We start from the raw sequence: 12848 nt of genomic DNA, 5'->3' as shown, positions 1-12848 counted from the left end.
TCTTAAATCGCCCTTAAAGTCCAAAAGGCACAGGACTGATGGCTGTGATAGATCATTGTTGACCAAATCATTATTCTATACCCCAAGACTCTTTTGATACATGTATCATGGCAATTATTCAAAGTCCGTTCCAACCACTCACTCTCCCAGAGACGTCACTCTTCTCTTTTATTTTTAGCAGAGAGAATAGACCGTTCCCCGAGGACCACAGTAAGCTAGCCAATAGTCATAATTGAGACCTATCTAAATTTGGTTTAGAATTATTCCAGGATGCCGCCACCGAGAAAAGCTATAGTTATATTGAAATTAAACGAATGGCTATTGATTTTGGTAAATCATTAAAAGCTCATTTTCGCTGGCAGAAAGGGGATGTCGTAGCCATGTTTGCTGCCAATAGCATTGACTGGCCAGCTGTCGTCCTGGGAACTCTGTGGGCTGGCGGAGTGGTGTCACCGGCAAACCCGGGCTATACAGCTAAAGAATTGGCGTATCAGCTGAGAGACAATGCGGCACGTGTGATAATTACCCAGTTCCGGTTAATAGACACAGTCAGAGAAGCATTGAACATTGCCAAAATATCGAATGTAAACATTCTCATTATTGACGACATTGAGAAATCAACGTATCAAATCCCACACTTTACTACGATCCGAAACAAGGACCCATCAATTGAGTACCATCAGGCAGAAATAAATCCTAAAAACGATCTCGCCTTTCTGGTCTACTCGTCCGGAACTACTGGCAAGCCGAAGGGAGTAAAACTCTCCCACTACAATGTAACCTCCAACATCAGCCAGCTCCAACCAGGAGATCAAGAGAATCTCACTTGGAATGGATCCAAAACGTGCGGCGATATTCCACTTCCCAATTCAGACGTCTGTTGTGGTGGTGATACAGTGCTGGCCTGTGTACCTTTCTTCCACATTTACGGACTGACCAAAACAATCATTAATTCGCTCTTCATCGGTGCAACGACTATCATTCTTTCTAAATTCGAGATTGAGAAGTGGTGCAGTCTTGTTCAAGAACACCGGATTACATTCTCCTATATTGTCCCGCCAATTGTCCTACTCCTATGTAAACATCCAGCAGTCGTCTCGTACGATCTATCAAGCATCCGCATGGCGAATTCGGGTGCAGCAACTCTTTCGCAGGAACTAATAACTGCATGCCTGAAGCGAACCGGAATACGAGTGAAGCAGGGCTATGGTATGACAGAGACATGCCCAACAGTCTTCAACCAAAGATGGGATATGTGGAATACCCCTATCGGAAGCACAGGACAACTATTACCAAATATGGAAGCAAAGATTTGCCTGATTTCAGATGCTGATTCGCCAACTTCCGAGTCTGTTCCTCTTCCCCAGGGTGAAATCGGTGAACTCTATGTCCGTGGTCCCAACGTCTTCTTGGGTTATCATAATAACCCGGCCGCGACGTCGGCCTCTCTCTCATCTACTGGTTGGTATCGTACCGGTGATGTTGGCTATATCGATCCCCGCGGAAATTTTTTCATTACAGATCGCGTCAAGGAGCTTATCAAGTACAAAGGATTCCAAGTTGCGCCCGCCGAACTTGAAGCTCATCTCCTTGAACATCCCTTTATCGTGGACTGCGCCATTGTGGGTGTCTACTCTCATGAGCTGGAAACTGAGTTACCTAGGGCATATGTAGTTCCGAAGCGTTCCCCAGTTAAAAACAGTGATATCGACGAAAGATCAATTTTAGAGTGGTTTAATACCGGTGTTGCGAATCACAAAAAGTTGCGCGGTGGGGTGTGTTTTGTGGACAGCATTCCTAGAAGTACGAGCGGAAAGACACTGAGAAAAGTATTGAAGGAATGGGTTAAATCTGAGAGGAATCTGACTGTTCGTGCTAGGCTATAGTATAGGAACCCTTTTCTAAGTTAAAAAACCAGTCACATTAAAAAAATTATAGATCTTAAAGGTTGCGGGTTTACAACCACCATCAATTGATTATTTTATAAGAATTGTGGCAGCTGCAGCTAAGCTTAGATATAGTTCTAGGCATTTTGAGGCACGAAGCATGAAAATTCTTCGTGTATTCCGCTAACATTGGTACAAGATTCCATGCATAAGACTTTAGAGAACATATCTGAATTGCAGATTCTGTACACTCTTATTAGAACCGTATTAATACCAAAGAAGAGGGACGTACCATCTTATCAGTTAGATCATCTTCATAGGCATGCTCAAATCCTTCTGACGTGCCGGACTCGTCGCGACGACGATTTTCTCTAGCACACACAAGGCGATATATGAGAGCGATAACGGCTGCAACAGCCGCAGTGGCGACTACAACTGCAAAGCCGAGACTGTATTTCGGAGCATCCTGCGATCTGAAGACCTGGGGACCAGCGAAATTTCCTATTAGAGTTAGCATGTTTCTCAACGAGAAAGCGGGGAAAACATACCAAGAGCGTATCCGATGTATAAACCCGATGAAGTGAGAGATCTCTTGGTATACCCAGCATTGTTTGCAAGGAAAAGTCCCATAGAAACAGCGTAAGCAGAACCAGTCGTCGGGAGGATGTACAAAGCAAACAATAAGCCTCCGACTGCTGATCGGGGGAGCAACCAAAGGAGAAGACTGGCGGTGATAGTGCCTAACTGACAAAGGAAAATAATATAAGATCTCCATCCGGGATATTTATAGGCAAGATAAGTCGTAATCAACATCATTGTACCAGCATATGCACCGGAGGGCATCATGATGAGCAACGAATCAAGTCCACTGAAACCCAACCCATCAATGATAATTGCCTGAAACGTAGAGATTGGCCCATTTGCGAACATTGAAGTAAACGCAAAGAAGAACATTAACCAAAATTTAATATCTGTGAGCAATTCAATTGCTTGGGCTTTCTTAAAGTGAGTGTTGCGGACTCCGGAGTTGTTTGTGCGCATTCGAGATACAGCAATGAACCGCTGTCTCTCGTCGAATCCTTTTGCACGGATCGGATCCGGAGGAAGAATAAAATATATAAGCGCGCCCCAGATAATCGTCATACCACCAGCGAAGAAGTACATGTAGTTCCACGGGGCCAAGCTACCATGGATATGGCCCAGACCCCAGTTGACAAGTGGTGAGACGACAGATACATAGCCTGTACAAGAGTACCAGGCACTATAATAGAAATTAGTCTATAGCTAAATAAATGGTAGGAAGAAGGATCGTACCCCATACGTAGAGACTGTTCGTCTTTTTTATACCATCCCCCCTAGCGATACAGTCAACATGATGAACATGCACACAGCTAATCAACGAAGTAATACGAACCACAATCATCATAAACATCGGACTAATACCAGCTTCTGTAAAGCCAAGGAAGAACCTTTGAGCGTACAGCCCCCGGAAATCTTGACATGCTGGAGTTAAAATAAGAGTGATACCCCATACTATGATGACAAGCGATGCTACACGCTCGATGGGGAATCTTTGAGCGAGAACTATAGCAGGATAAGCACCTAGAATGAAGCCCAGGTAAAAGATAGACGATGCCATAGAGTAACGATTCCCCGTCTTCAAGCCCAAGTCAGACAAGATTCCGAATAGAGCCTGTGCTGCTTGTCAGTTATATATGCTAAAAGAAAAAGAGGGAAATCAAACGAACTGTCTGTCCAAGCAGCACCTTATCGGCATATAGTAAGGCGTATGTAATGCAAAGTACAGGTAACAACCACAAGTCGATTTTATTGCGTAGTTTCTTCTCTTCCTCCTGAGTCCAGGTTTGCTCGCCCTCATAGGCTGCGATGACTCTGACGGCCTCATCGCCGTGGAGGGTGTCAATTTTATGAATTGGTCCACTCTCAACTTCAGCATTTTCCGAGTGCATAACACCTGGCTTTATTTGATCAGTCATGATTTTGCCACCTATTTTGTGTAGTGTGCTTTTGAGTAAAGAAGTATCCTGAACACCAAGTCCAGATTTTCCCGGCGATTCTGGGCATATTATATCTTGGTTCAGTTATGGCCCGTGATCAGAATACAATTTCAACCATTTTCTATGGCAATATTAACAAGAAGAACCTCCCCATCTATCTGACTCAGGGATTTGCCGGTTTTTCGGTTACGAAACGACATGTATTACGCGGCAATTACAAGAACGGCGTCTGTGCCTGCATCCCCACAGGCGCCTACTAGGAGCGCCATCGAGAGCGGGACCCAGGTATTCCGGGGTCTAGCTCCATTTATTTTACTTGCTTTCTGGTATTTACCCGAGAGATTCAAAAGGAGCCAAAACGTGGGGTAAAATATAGAAAGTTTGGGCCTTAGCTATTTTGGGAGTTACCGAGACCGAGGCGGGCTCTGGCTCGTTCATATGGCAAAGTTTCTTTTAAAATAAATGATAACGTCTCATTGTTTGGGTTGTCAGACACTCTTTTACACCCAGTCAATATAGAAAACGATGGCGGGTCGTCCTTCCATCAATTTCCCTCCGGGTGAGGTCGTCCTCAATGTAAAATTAATCAATCCGGTCAACTTCGGTCCGGCTATAATAAAGAGATTCATGGAGCCTCCAGTGCCAGGAGTCGAGAAAAAGAAGCCTGGTCCAGTTTTGACATTTCTTCTTGAGCATCCATCTGGCCTGAGACTGGTATTTGATCTCGGTATTCGTAAAGATTACGAGAACTATGCCCCTTCGATTGCAAATTATATCCCAACGACAAATTATGATATCCAAGTGACTGACAACGTCGCTGATATTTTGGAAAAAAATGGTATTTCAAAGAAGAGCATCAATGGCGTTATTTGGAGGTAACTGTACCTAGTCATTTTTGTGAAGTAAAAAAATTGCTCATTAATTTGCAGCCACTGGCATTGGGATCATATCGGAGATCCATCGAGTTTTCCTTCAACCACCGACTTGATTGTCGGCCAAGGGTTTTCGGAGGCCATGCTTCCGGGCTATCCCGCGAACCAGAAGTCTCCTATACGTGAGAGTGATTATACGTGAGTTCAACTTCGAAACCTGACTGTAAACAACACTATGTATGTAGATATACGGTTCTTACTCATTTCCCAAGTGGTCGAAATTTACGAGAAATCCGATTTAATGGCCCCGATGCCCTCCGTATCGGCCAATTCCCAGCAGTTGATTACTTCGGCGATGGGTCATTCTATCTACTAGACAGTCCCGGCCATGCAATCGGTCATCTCTGCGGCCTGGCCCGGACAACTGCCAACCCACCAACATTCATCCTCATGGGCGGTGATATCTGCCACTACCCAGGGATATTTCGACCATCCGAATACTTACCTCTTCCTAAATCTATCTCACCACATCCTTTCCGTCAAGACCAAAGTCTGCCTTTTTGCCCAGGGAGTGTCTTTGAAGAGTTACAAAGCTCTAGGGGAAGACGACCGACGGATAGTTTATATGATATGTGCTTTGGGCATGATATACCACTGGCAATGAAGACAAGGAACCACTTGCAGGAACTTGACTGGCATGAAGACGTTTTTACAATTATCGCACACGACGCGGCAGTCAGGGACGGGGTGGATCATTTTCCACAGAGTCTCAATGCATGGAAGAAAAAAGGATGGGGAAGGAGTCTTAAATGGAGATGGTTAAGAGATTTGGAGCCATATTGGACTTCGAGGGGCTTAAATTGAGTTTAGCATCTTACTATCTCAATCCGTAGGCACCTACATCAATTGACGTACATATGTACGTCAGCTCCGAAGACATATAAACTAAAATTATATAAATTCATCAAGACTCCCCGCTTCCCTCAGCCTCTGTGATGTCCCTGGCTATCATATTGATATACTGGCCTGGAGCAGTTACTATAGCGCTTGTACAGTTTGCTGAAGTTGTAGATGTGCAGTCTTGACGCCTGTGATATGTTGGATATTAATGTCCAAGAAAACATGGGAGTAGGCCCGGAGGGCTGGTATATAGGGGAGGGACGCTATGGAGGAAGAGAAGGCCTCAGATGGATTGGGGGGGAAGGGTAACTGCCTTGGGCGGTCTGTTACTGACAGGCAACGCCCGCAAGTTTGGCTTCTGGAAAGGAGGCCGGGCCTCACCGGTCCCCATAAGGTCCCCGAATCGCCCCGCGCAGATGAACGGCTTGGGGCGAGGCCTGCGTATGAGACCACTTATGTATTTAGGTACCAAAGAGAGCAGGCGGTGTAGAGAATTAGGGGTTCAGACCCGAAAGGTCCCTCCGGCGCCCACTAATTCGTGACTGTCATAGCCCAGAGACTGGATATCGTCGTTAAACCTGAATATAAAAATAAAAATAATAACATGGGAGCACCACAAACTTGTTCTGATTGGTCAGGGACTGTTACGGACTCCGTACGAGGCTAGCTTCTTTGGGTAGCTGTCCTCGCTGGCCAATCAAAGTAAAGTTAGCTCTGTTGACAAGATGAGTCAGCCTTGTTCACGTGCACGCCAATGACCTCACGGTTCACCATGATCAGACGACTTCGACCCAGCAACCACGCGTTGTCTGTGGGTGCAGGCATCGCATGATATTTGTTCGAAGACACTTTCCGCCACGCTTGGTCAAAATTACTGCCAGCCCGTTGCTTCTAATCCCTGGTCCGGTCAGAGACATGAATGAACCGGCTCCGCAGAGGTGAGTGTTGGGTCGCAACGTACTCGCAGCACAAGTCTAGAGCTAACGAGACCAAAGATGGTCCATCAAAAGGTTTGTGTGGGTGCTTTCTCGGTCTCGAGGGCCGATCAGCTTGAGTGATGAAAATATCGCGCCAGGTAATGGCTACTATGAAGCCAGTAAGACCCCTCGTTGGGCTAGAGAGCGGTCGGGCCCTAAGCTGCTGATCCTCGCCAAGTGGCTTGCTATCTCTGCCTGTGCAGCATATTTTATTGCTAGCAGAGTCTCTTTCGGTATTTTCTAGGCCAAATCTCATACACAATTTAGCCGCTGACCTGTCCTTTGTGCATTCAAGGTTTAACGGAAAGCCGGCATGTGGCCGCTCCCAGTCTTTGCTTCGAACCTGAGTGTATTCACGCAGCCTCGGAAATTCTGTACAATCTTGATCCCCATTATGAGGATATTGATCCTTGCGATAACATTGAGCAGTTCATCTGCGGTGGTTGGAGAGATCGACATGACATGAGACCCGATCAAGGGTCTATCTTTGCAGGCACCATCATGGCAGAGAATGCCCAGACTCGGCTGCGTCATATTCTTGAAGCATCAGAGGGCCCTAAGGAAGAAACATTGTCCCCCGCAGACAAGGACAACTTTAAGAAGCTGAAATCTGCTTATGATTCTTGTATCGATGTGGAAGCTCTGAAACAGCGGGGAACGACACCATTGGATGATCTACTCCATGAAATCGAAAAAATATATTCTATTCATGGGGAGCAGACACAGGAAAAGCTCACAGATGCAATTACTTTTCTGCTCCGGGCTGGCGTCCCCGCTTTCACTGAACTGTTTGTTTCTGTAGGTATCCTCTCCGTCAAGTTGATTATACTTAGATAATTTGATCTGACGAAACTTCAAGCCTGATGACCGCGACCCAGACAGTGTGGTTGTTTTTGTTACCCCTCCACGAGAAATAGGTCTCCCCGCGCGTGAGTATTATAACAACACCCAGACTGTGAAGGACTACACCAGGGTTGTCTCCAGCATACTCTCCAATTTCCAGTCTTCGGAACGTGGAGGATTGAGCCCTCTGCGGCTCGCTATGAATGTGGTTTTACTGGAGAAAAAGCTAGCAGATGCGACTCCCGATACTCAAGCACAAGAAGATGTAACTCAGTACTATAATCCAAAGAGCATCGAAGAGACTGAGTCATTGGTCCCCCAGATATCCTTTAGCAAAATCATCTCTGAATTAGGGCCAAAGAACTACCAGCCCCATCGACTGATTGTAGGGTCGCCTTCGTATTTGAAAGAATTGTCGAGCATCTTGAACAGTGCACCTAGGGTGGTTGTCCAGGCATTTTTCAGGTGGAAGACAATCCAGAGCTATTCCGATGAAATAGAACACCCCAAGATTGTACCGCTACGGGAGTTCAATAATCAACTTGCTGGAAAGGACCCTCAAGCAACGGAGGACAGATGGCGAAAATGCATTCGAACCTTGGATTCTGGTATTGGTTGGACTCTAAGTCGCTTTTATGTCCTAGATTCCTTCCCCGAAGCTTCCAAAAAGCTTGGCGACCAAATCGTTTTAGACATAAAGGAACGTTTTGTGTACGTCTTGGATCAGACAAAGTGGATGTCCCCGGAGGTCAGACAGCTGGGAAAACAAAAAGTTGCAAATATTATACAGAAAATCGGTTATCCAACTCGTAGCCCCGATTTGATGGATGCCGACGACGTAAAAAGCTATTATGCGAACCTCCACATTGCCAATGATGCTTTCTTCGAGAATGTGCTGAATATGACCCAATTTGAAGTCGAGCGGCAGTGGGCGAAATTGGGGAAACCCACAAATCGGGATGAGTGGGAGATGACAACTCCTACCGTTAATGCATACTACAACCCTCCAGGGAATGAAATTGTTTTCCCCGCGGGGATCATGCAGCCCCCGGCCTTTTATGGAGTGAACGCTCCTCTCTATTTGGCCTATGGGGCTTTTGGTGCAATCAGTGGCCATGAACTCTCTCATGGTAGGTTATAAATTATGCTCTATCATATTCCTGTAGTTTCCCCAACACACTGACATCAACTCCGTTAGCTTTCGATTCTGGTGGTAGACATTATGATCAGATTGGCAATTATACTGATTGGTGGGACAATCAAACCGTACAAGCATTCGAGGAACGCACACAATGTTTCATCGACCAGTACTCCAACGTTACAGTTCCTGGCCCTGATCCAGACTCAGAACCTCTTCACGTTAATGGACTGCTTACACTAGGCGAGAATATTGCTGATGCGGGTGGACTTTCTGCTGCCTATTATTCTTGGAAGAAACACGACGACGCCCACCCGGATAGATCATTACCTGGATTGACCCAATTCACCAAAGATCAACTTTTCTTTATTTCTTATTCAAACTGGTGGTGCGGCAAGACCACTAAAGAGCAGGCGATCCGTGCCATATATACTGACCCTCATGCGCCCAAATCGGCTCGTATATCTGTAAGAGCCTTTCCATATCAGCCTGAATTATGTGTGAATGGGCAGCTAACTTCTAAGCAGGAAACATTGGCGAATTCGAGAGAGTTCAAAGAGGCATTCAAATGTCCAACAAAGGAACCCATATGTAAGTTGTGGTAGCACTTGGTTAGGCTCATATAGGCTGGTATACAACGAAATGATGTCTGTATTTCCAACTTCTTGGCCAATTGCTATTTGTATCCTTATCAGAAGATGGATTGCGTCAACTATCGTGCAGCCTCTCTGCATTGAAGTAGAACACTACGTTGATAGCTAGATTTTGAACTCCTTCCGGTTAATACCTGTAGAAATCAGATCGTAATACTCTCCGATCATCATGACTATTCACAATTTTGTGTACTACACGTGCACAATCGAGGAGCTTAAGTCCAACACAATTATCTCCGAAGCAAGTCCGGTATCGGTTATCCCAGCACTCCTTATTAGCCGCCAAAGACTCCACTCCAATAGAATTATTTTAAAGCGGTCGAAGGATATATTGTAACTAAGATTTATTAATATGATCGCTTTTCAAAGATTCCAGTTTTTAATTTATTTTTCAATGTAATTTAATTGCTAATTAATTGTCATATCAGGTGCCGTAAGGGTACCCTTTCACTGACAAGGCCAAAAAGACCATTAATCGCCTATCAACGATTAAACCCCAGACCCGCTGATATAGTGTGAGCAGATGGCGGCCATCATTCCAGCCTGCATACACCAAAACAAATGAACTTCTGAATGTTGGCTATCTAATCTTTAGCCTGGCCGATTATTTTTCCTTACCCGCCTATTTGACCAGCAAAATCGACGGGTCTAAGAATTTAATTATATCGATAATCAGCGCATCCTATCAATAACACGCAATAAACGCGTTCTTGCAGTCGCGCCAAAAGGAACTCCGAATAAATTTCTGCATAGCGTTATATCCGGCCAATAAATCTGGAGCCACGGGTTGGACTGGCGATAATATGATAGGCTCATGTATTTATAGATTGCACTAAGGAAAGAAAGAAAGAATAACACAAGTGCATTTCAACAATTATTAGCAGACTAGCGGATCCCTGCAGGTTCTACCAAAGAGACAAACACTCGAAAAAGCCCTCATCTAGGCTTCAGGCGCTTTTGCGCTTCAAGTTTTTGTTTGCAACTGACACTTCAACCGCGGACTGTATTCATCTGGATACATATCATTTGCGGAAAATATTTTGGAAGAAGTGAATTGTCAGCCGTCAAATGACGTCGTTTTGGTCAATAATTAGGCCTCCGAAAATAGGGAGACGATGGAACTTCTACGTGATCAGCGTTTTTGTCATGTTATCTCTTATTTGGATGATAAAGAGATCGCTTTTTACGGGGATTGCTATACCTTCCATTACAAGAAAAATCCCGTCACGCATATGGCAGGTTACGATCCCACCGCCTGGTGGAGACAAGGAGGACCAGTTGAAGCTAACATCTAGGTGGCCATCCATGGCACCGAATTACGAGTATACGCTCATCGACGAACACGAAGGCGAGAGATTCATCGCAGCCCACTTTGGCGAAAAGATCCTCGATCTTTTTCGATCACTTCCAAATCGAGCACTGAAATCTGATCTTCTTCGATACCTATTGTTATTTAAAGAAGGGGGGTATTATGGTGATTTGGATACAGAGCCGGTTAAACCTCTTGATCAGTGGGTTCCAAATAACCTCAAGAATGTTGTTAGACTAGTGGTTGCTCTTGAGCATGATGCTGGTGTATTTGCGTTGGGAAATTGGAAATACCCAGTACAGTTTTGCCAGTGGACAATTGTGTCGGCGCCGGGACATCCTGTTCTGGAAAGCATGATACAGCGGGCTATACGAGGGCTGGAGGAGCTGGCGCAAAGCGGAAAAATGAACTTGGATAAGGTTAAACCGACCGATCGTCAGGTACTAAGTGCGACTGGTCCTCAGGCATGGACGGAGGAGATAGTCAAATATCTCATACAAGTTGCACCTGAAATAACAAGCTATGAAAGTTTGTTGAGAACGACAGAGCCCAAATTATACCACGATGTTCTCGTGTATCCTTTAGACGGATTTATGACGCTGTCAGCAGAAATGAGTTTATTTGAGGGTGCAGGGGAGCATCAGTTGGCCCATCATGAATTCAGAGGCGCGTGGAAGCAATGGGATGGGTAAGAGTGATGTGTGAAAGACGTTCAATCTAGATATCGGGATTTGATTAATCAACATGAAGTCCCTTATCTAGGAAGTTTGACACGAAAATAGTAAGACAGCAAGAAGGAAGAAAATTAGCAATCAGTTATGTGCGAGCAGTATAGATGTCTATATTAGCGAAGCCACGTGCAATGCTCCAATGCGTATATCGAGCATATATTGACGACACCGCCATAGATGTTAGTTTTCATAGCTCTTTCTCGGTTTCATACTGACCATTCTCAATAAATGTACCTTTCTCACCCCACGGCAAATCTTACATCTCATTTCGTAGCTGGTCGAGCTGATTCGATGAAATATCAACATTCCATATTTCCCCTTCCGGAAGCCATAAATGAACAACAACAAAGAAACTTGACGCTAATTTCCCACAAACTATGGAGTATATGAAGCTCTATAATTCACACTAAGGCATGTTACGTTACGATCAGGAGCAATAATCTTCTCCATGAGCGACTATGAAACGGCGTTCCGATTCATCATCGGATTAACGCTGGCATTTTCCTTTCCCTTCGCTCTAATTCATGTTTATTTCGTTGCAACTGATCTTGGTGACCGGAGATAGGATACACTAGTTTCTTCATTTGTTGGCACTGTTGATTAATTGAATGTGCTATACTATTGAATCTTTACTACCACGGGACATACCAAAAATTTCAGGATTGTAGGGTATATGTACTGTGAGTGTCAAGCACTGAAACTTCTACAATACGGATAGATGCGGGAACATGGAAACCGTTGCGCAACATTTTTTGGTTGCTGCAACGTTCAGATTTTAGAAACGTAACTTTTATGGCAACGGTTTAATATATGCAATTGAAGCTTTTTGATATATAGCATTGAGAGAAACGATTCAAAATTACCAATGGTACGGAACCTGTAATTGTCACTACATCTCGTTGATACATTTCACTATAGGAAACGTTACCAAATATGGAACTGCTTCATGGCAGGTATTTTTCCTGATTGGAAACGGTTGGACATGTATAAATTTTGAGGAAACGTGTTAAACTAGAAACGTTGTAGCAACGTTGTACAATGGTTGCCAGCGGTTGAAGGGCGGTTTCCGGAACCCGGGACTTTCCCATAACTATTGTAATTTCTACGAACAAATTCTGAGAAGATAGACTCCTATGAGTGACTTGATTCAATAAACATGTATCGAATTCCCGATTGCTCAATATATTTTTTTTTTGGGATTGATGAATATATATAAATGAACGAAAAACTAGCACAAGCCCTAATACCCGACTACATCGGGGAAGATGGGGGGAAAGCTTCTAATATCGGCTAAGATACACGAAGACCTGTAAGAAAACATCCTTCAATGTCTTATCTTATATAAAGTAGGATAGATCTAACAAAGAAAGGAGTAGAGACAGGCCATCCTGGAGTCTTCCCTCCAGAAAAAGTAAATATCTTTTCTCGCGGACAGCCAGGAATAATTGGAGTTAAATGATTGACAGCTGTTAAGATGTGCATATTAGTAGTCTATCAATAAATAATCGTTTATGGTCTTCA

At 44.4% G+C, this 12848-nt stretch overlaps 5 protein-coding genes across 5 annotated transcripts; 4 read left to right on the top strand and 1 right to left on the bottom strand.

Annotated features, from left to right (window-relative positions):
* Nucleotides 1–107: 107 nt before the first annotated feature.
* BGW36DRAFT_299235 (phenylacetyl-CoA ligase) lies at nt 108–1886 on the top strand (the record flags this gene model as incomplete). Its single annotated transcript, XM_046211512.1, has 2 exons — nt 108–210; nt 259–1886. The coding sequence occupies 2 exons, from the start codon at nt 108–110 to the stop codon at nt 1884–1886; spliced, it is 1731 nt and encodes a 576-aa protein (XP_046070689.1).
* A 216-nt stretch (nt 1887–2102) lies between these two features.
* On the bottom strand, nt 2103–3856 carry BGW36DRAFT_298665 (major facilitator superfamily domain-containing protein; the record flags this gene model as incomplete). Its single annotated transcript, XM_046211449.1, has 6 exons — nt 2103–2129; nt 2179–2387; nt 2435–3147; nt 3201–3241; nt 3301–3579; nt 3635–3856. 6 exons carry the CDS (start codon nt 3854–3856, stop codon nt 2103–2105), a joined length of 1491 nt encoding a protein of 496 aa, XP_046070688.1.
* Nucleotides 3857–4429: 573 nt separating this feature from the next.
* On the top strand, nt 4430–5640 carry BGW36DRAFT_453561 (beta-lactamase-like protein; the record flags this gene model as incomplete). Its single annotated transcript, XM_046221876.1, has 3 exons — nt 4430–4779; nt 4834–4974; nt 5049–5640. 3 exons carry the CDS (start codon nt 4430–4432, stop codon nt 5638–5640), a joined length of 1083 nt encoding a protein of 360 aa, XP_046070687.1.
* A 721-nt stretch (nt 5641–6361) lies between these two features.
* On the top strand, nt 6362–9327 carry BGW36DRAFT_204164 (endothelin-converting enzyme). The gene is made up of 6 exons (XM_046209879.1): nt 6362–6614; nt 6672–6886; nt 6949–7451; nt 7513–8626; nt 8695–9101; nt 9162–9327. Exons 1-6 carry the CDS (start codon nt 6505–6507, stop codon nt 9237–9239), a joined length of 2427 nt encoding a protein of 808 aa, XP_046070686.1. The 5' UTR covers nt 6362–6504; the 3' UTR covers nt 9240–9327.
* Nucleotides 9328–10592: 1265 nt separating this feature from the next.
* BGW36DRAFT_429419 (nucleotide-diphospho-sugar transferase) lies at nt 10593–11288 on the top strand (the record flags this gene model as incomplete). Its single annotated transcript, XM_046220686.1, has 1 exon — nt 10593–11288. The coding sequence occupies one exon, from the start codon at nt 10593–10595 to the stop codon at nt 11286–11288; it is 696 nt and encodes a 231-aa protein (XP_046070685.1).
* Nucleotides 11289–12848: the final 1560 nt, after the last annotated feature.

The sequence above is a fragment of the Talaromyces proteolyticus genome (genome assembly GCF_021365285.1).
Source record: "Talaromyces proteolyticus strain PMI_201 chromosome Unknown BGW36scaffold_8, whole genome shotgun sequence".
Classification (NCBI taxonomy): Eukaryota; Fungi; Ascomycota; class Eurotiomycetes; order Eurotiales; family Trichocomaceae; genus Talaromyces; species Talaromyces proteolyticus.
This window is presented reverse-complemented; position numbering and strand designations above follow the sequence as displayed.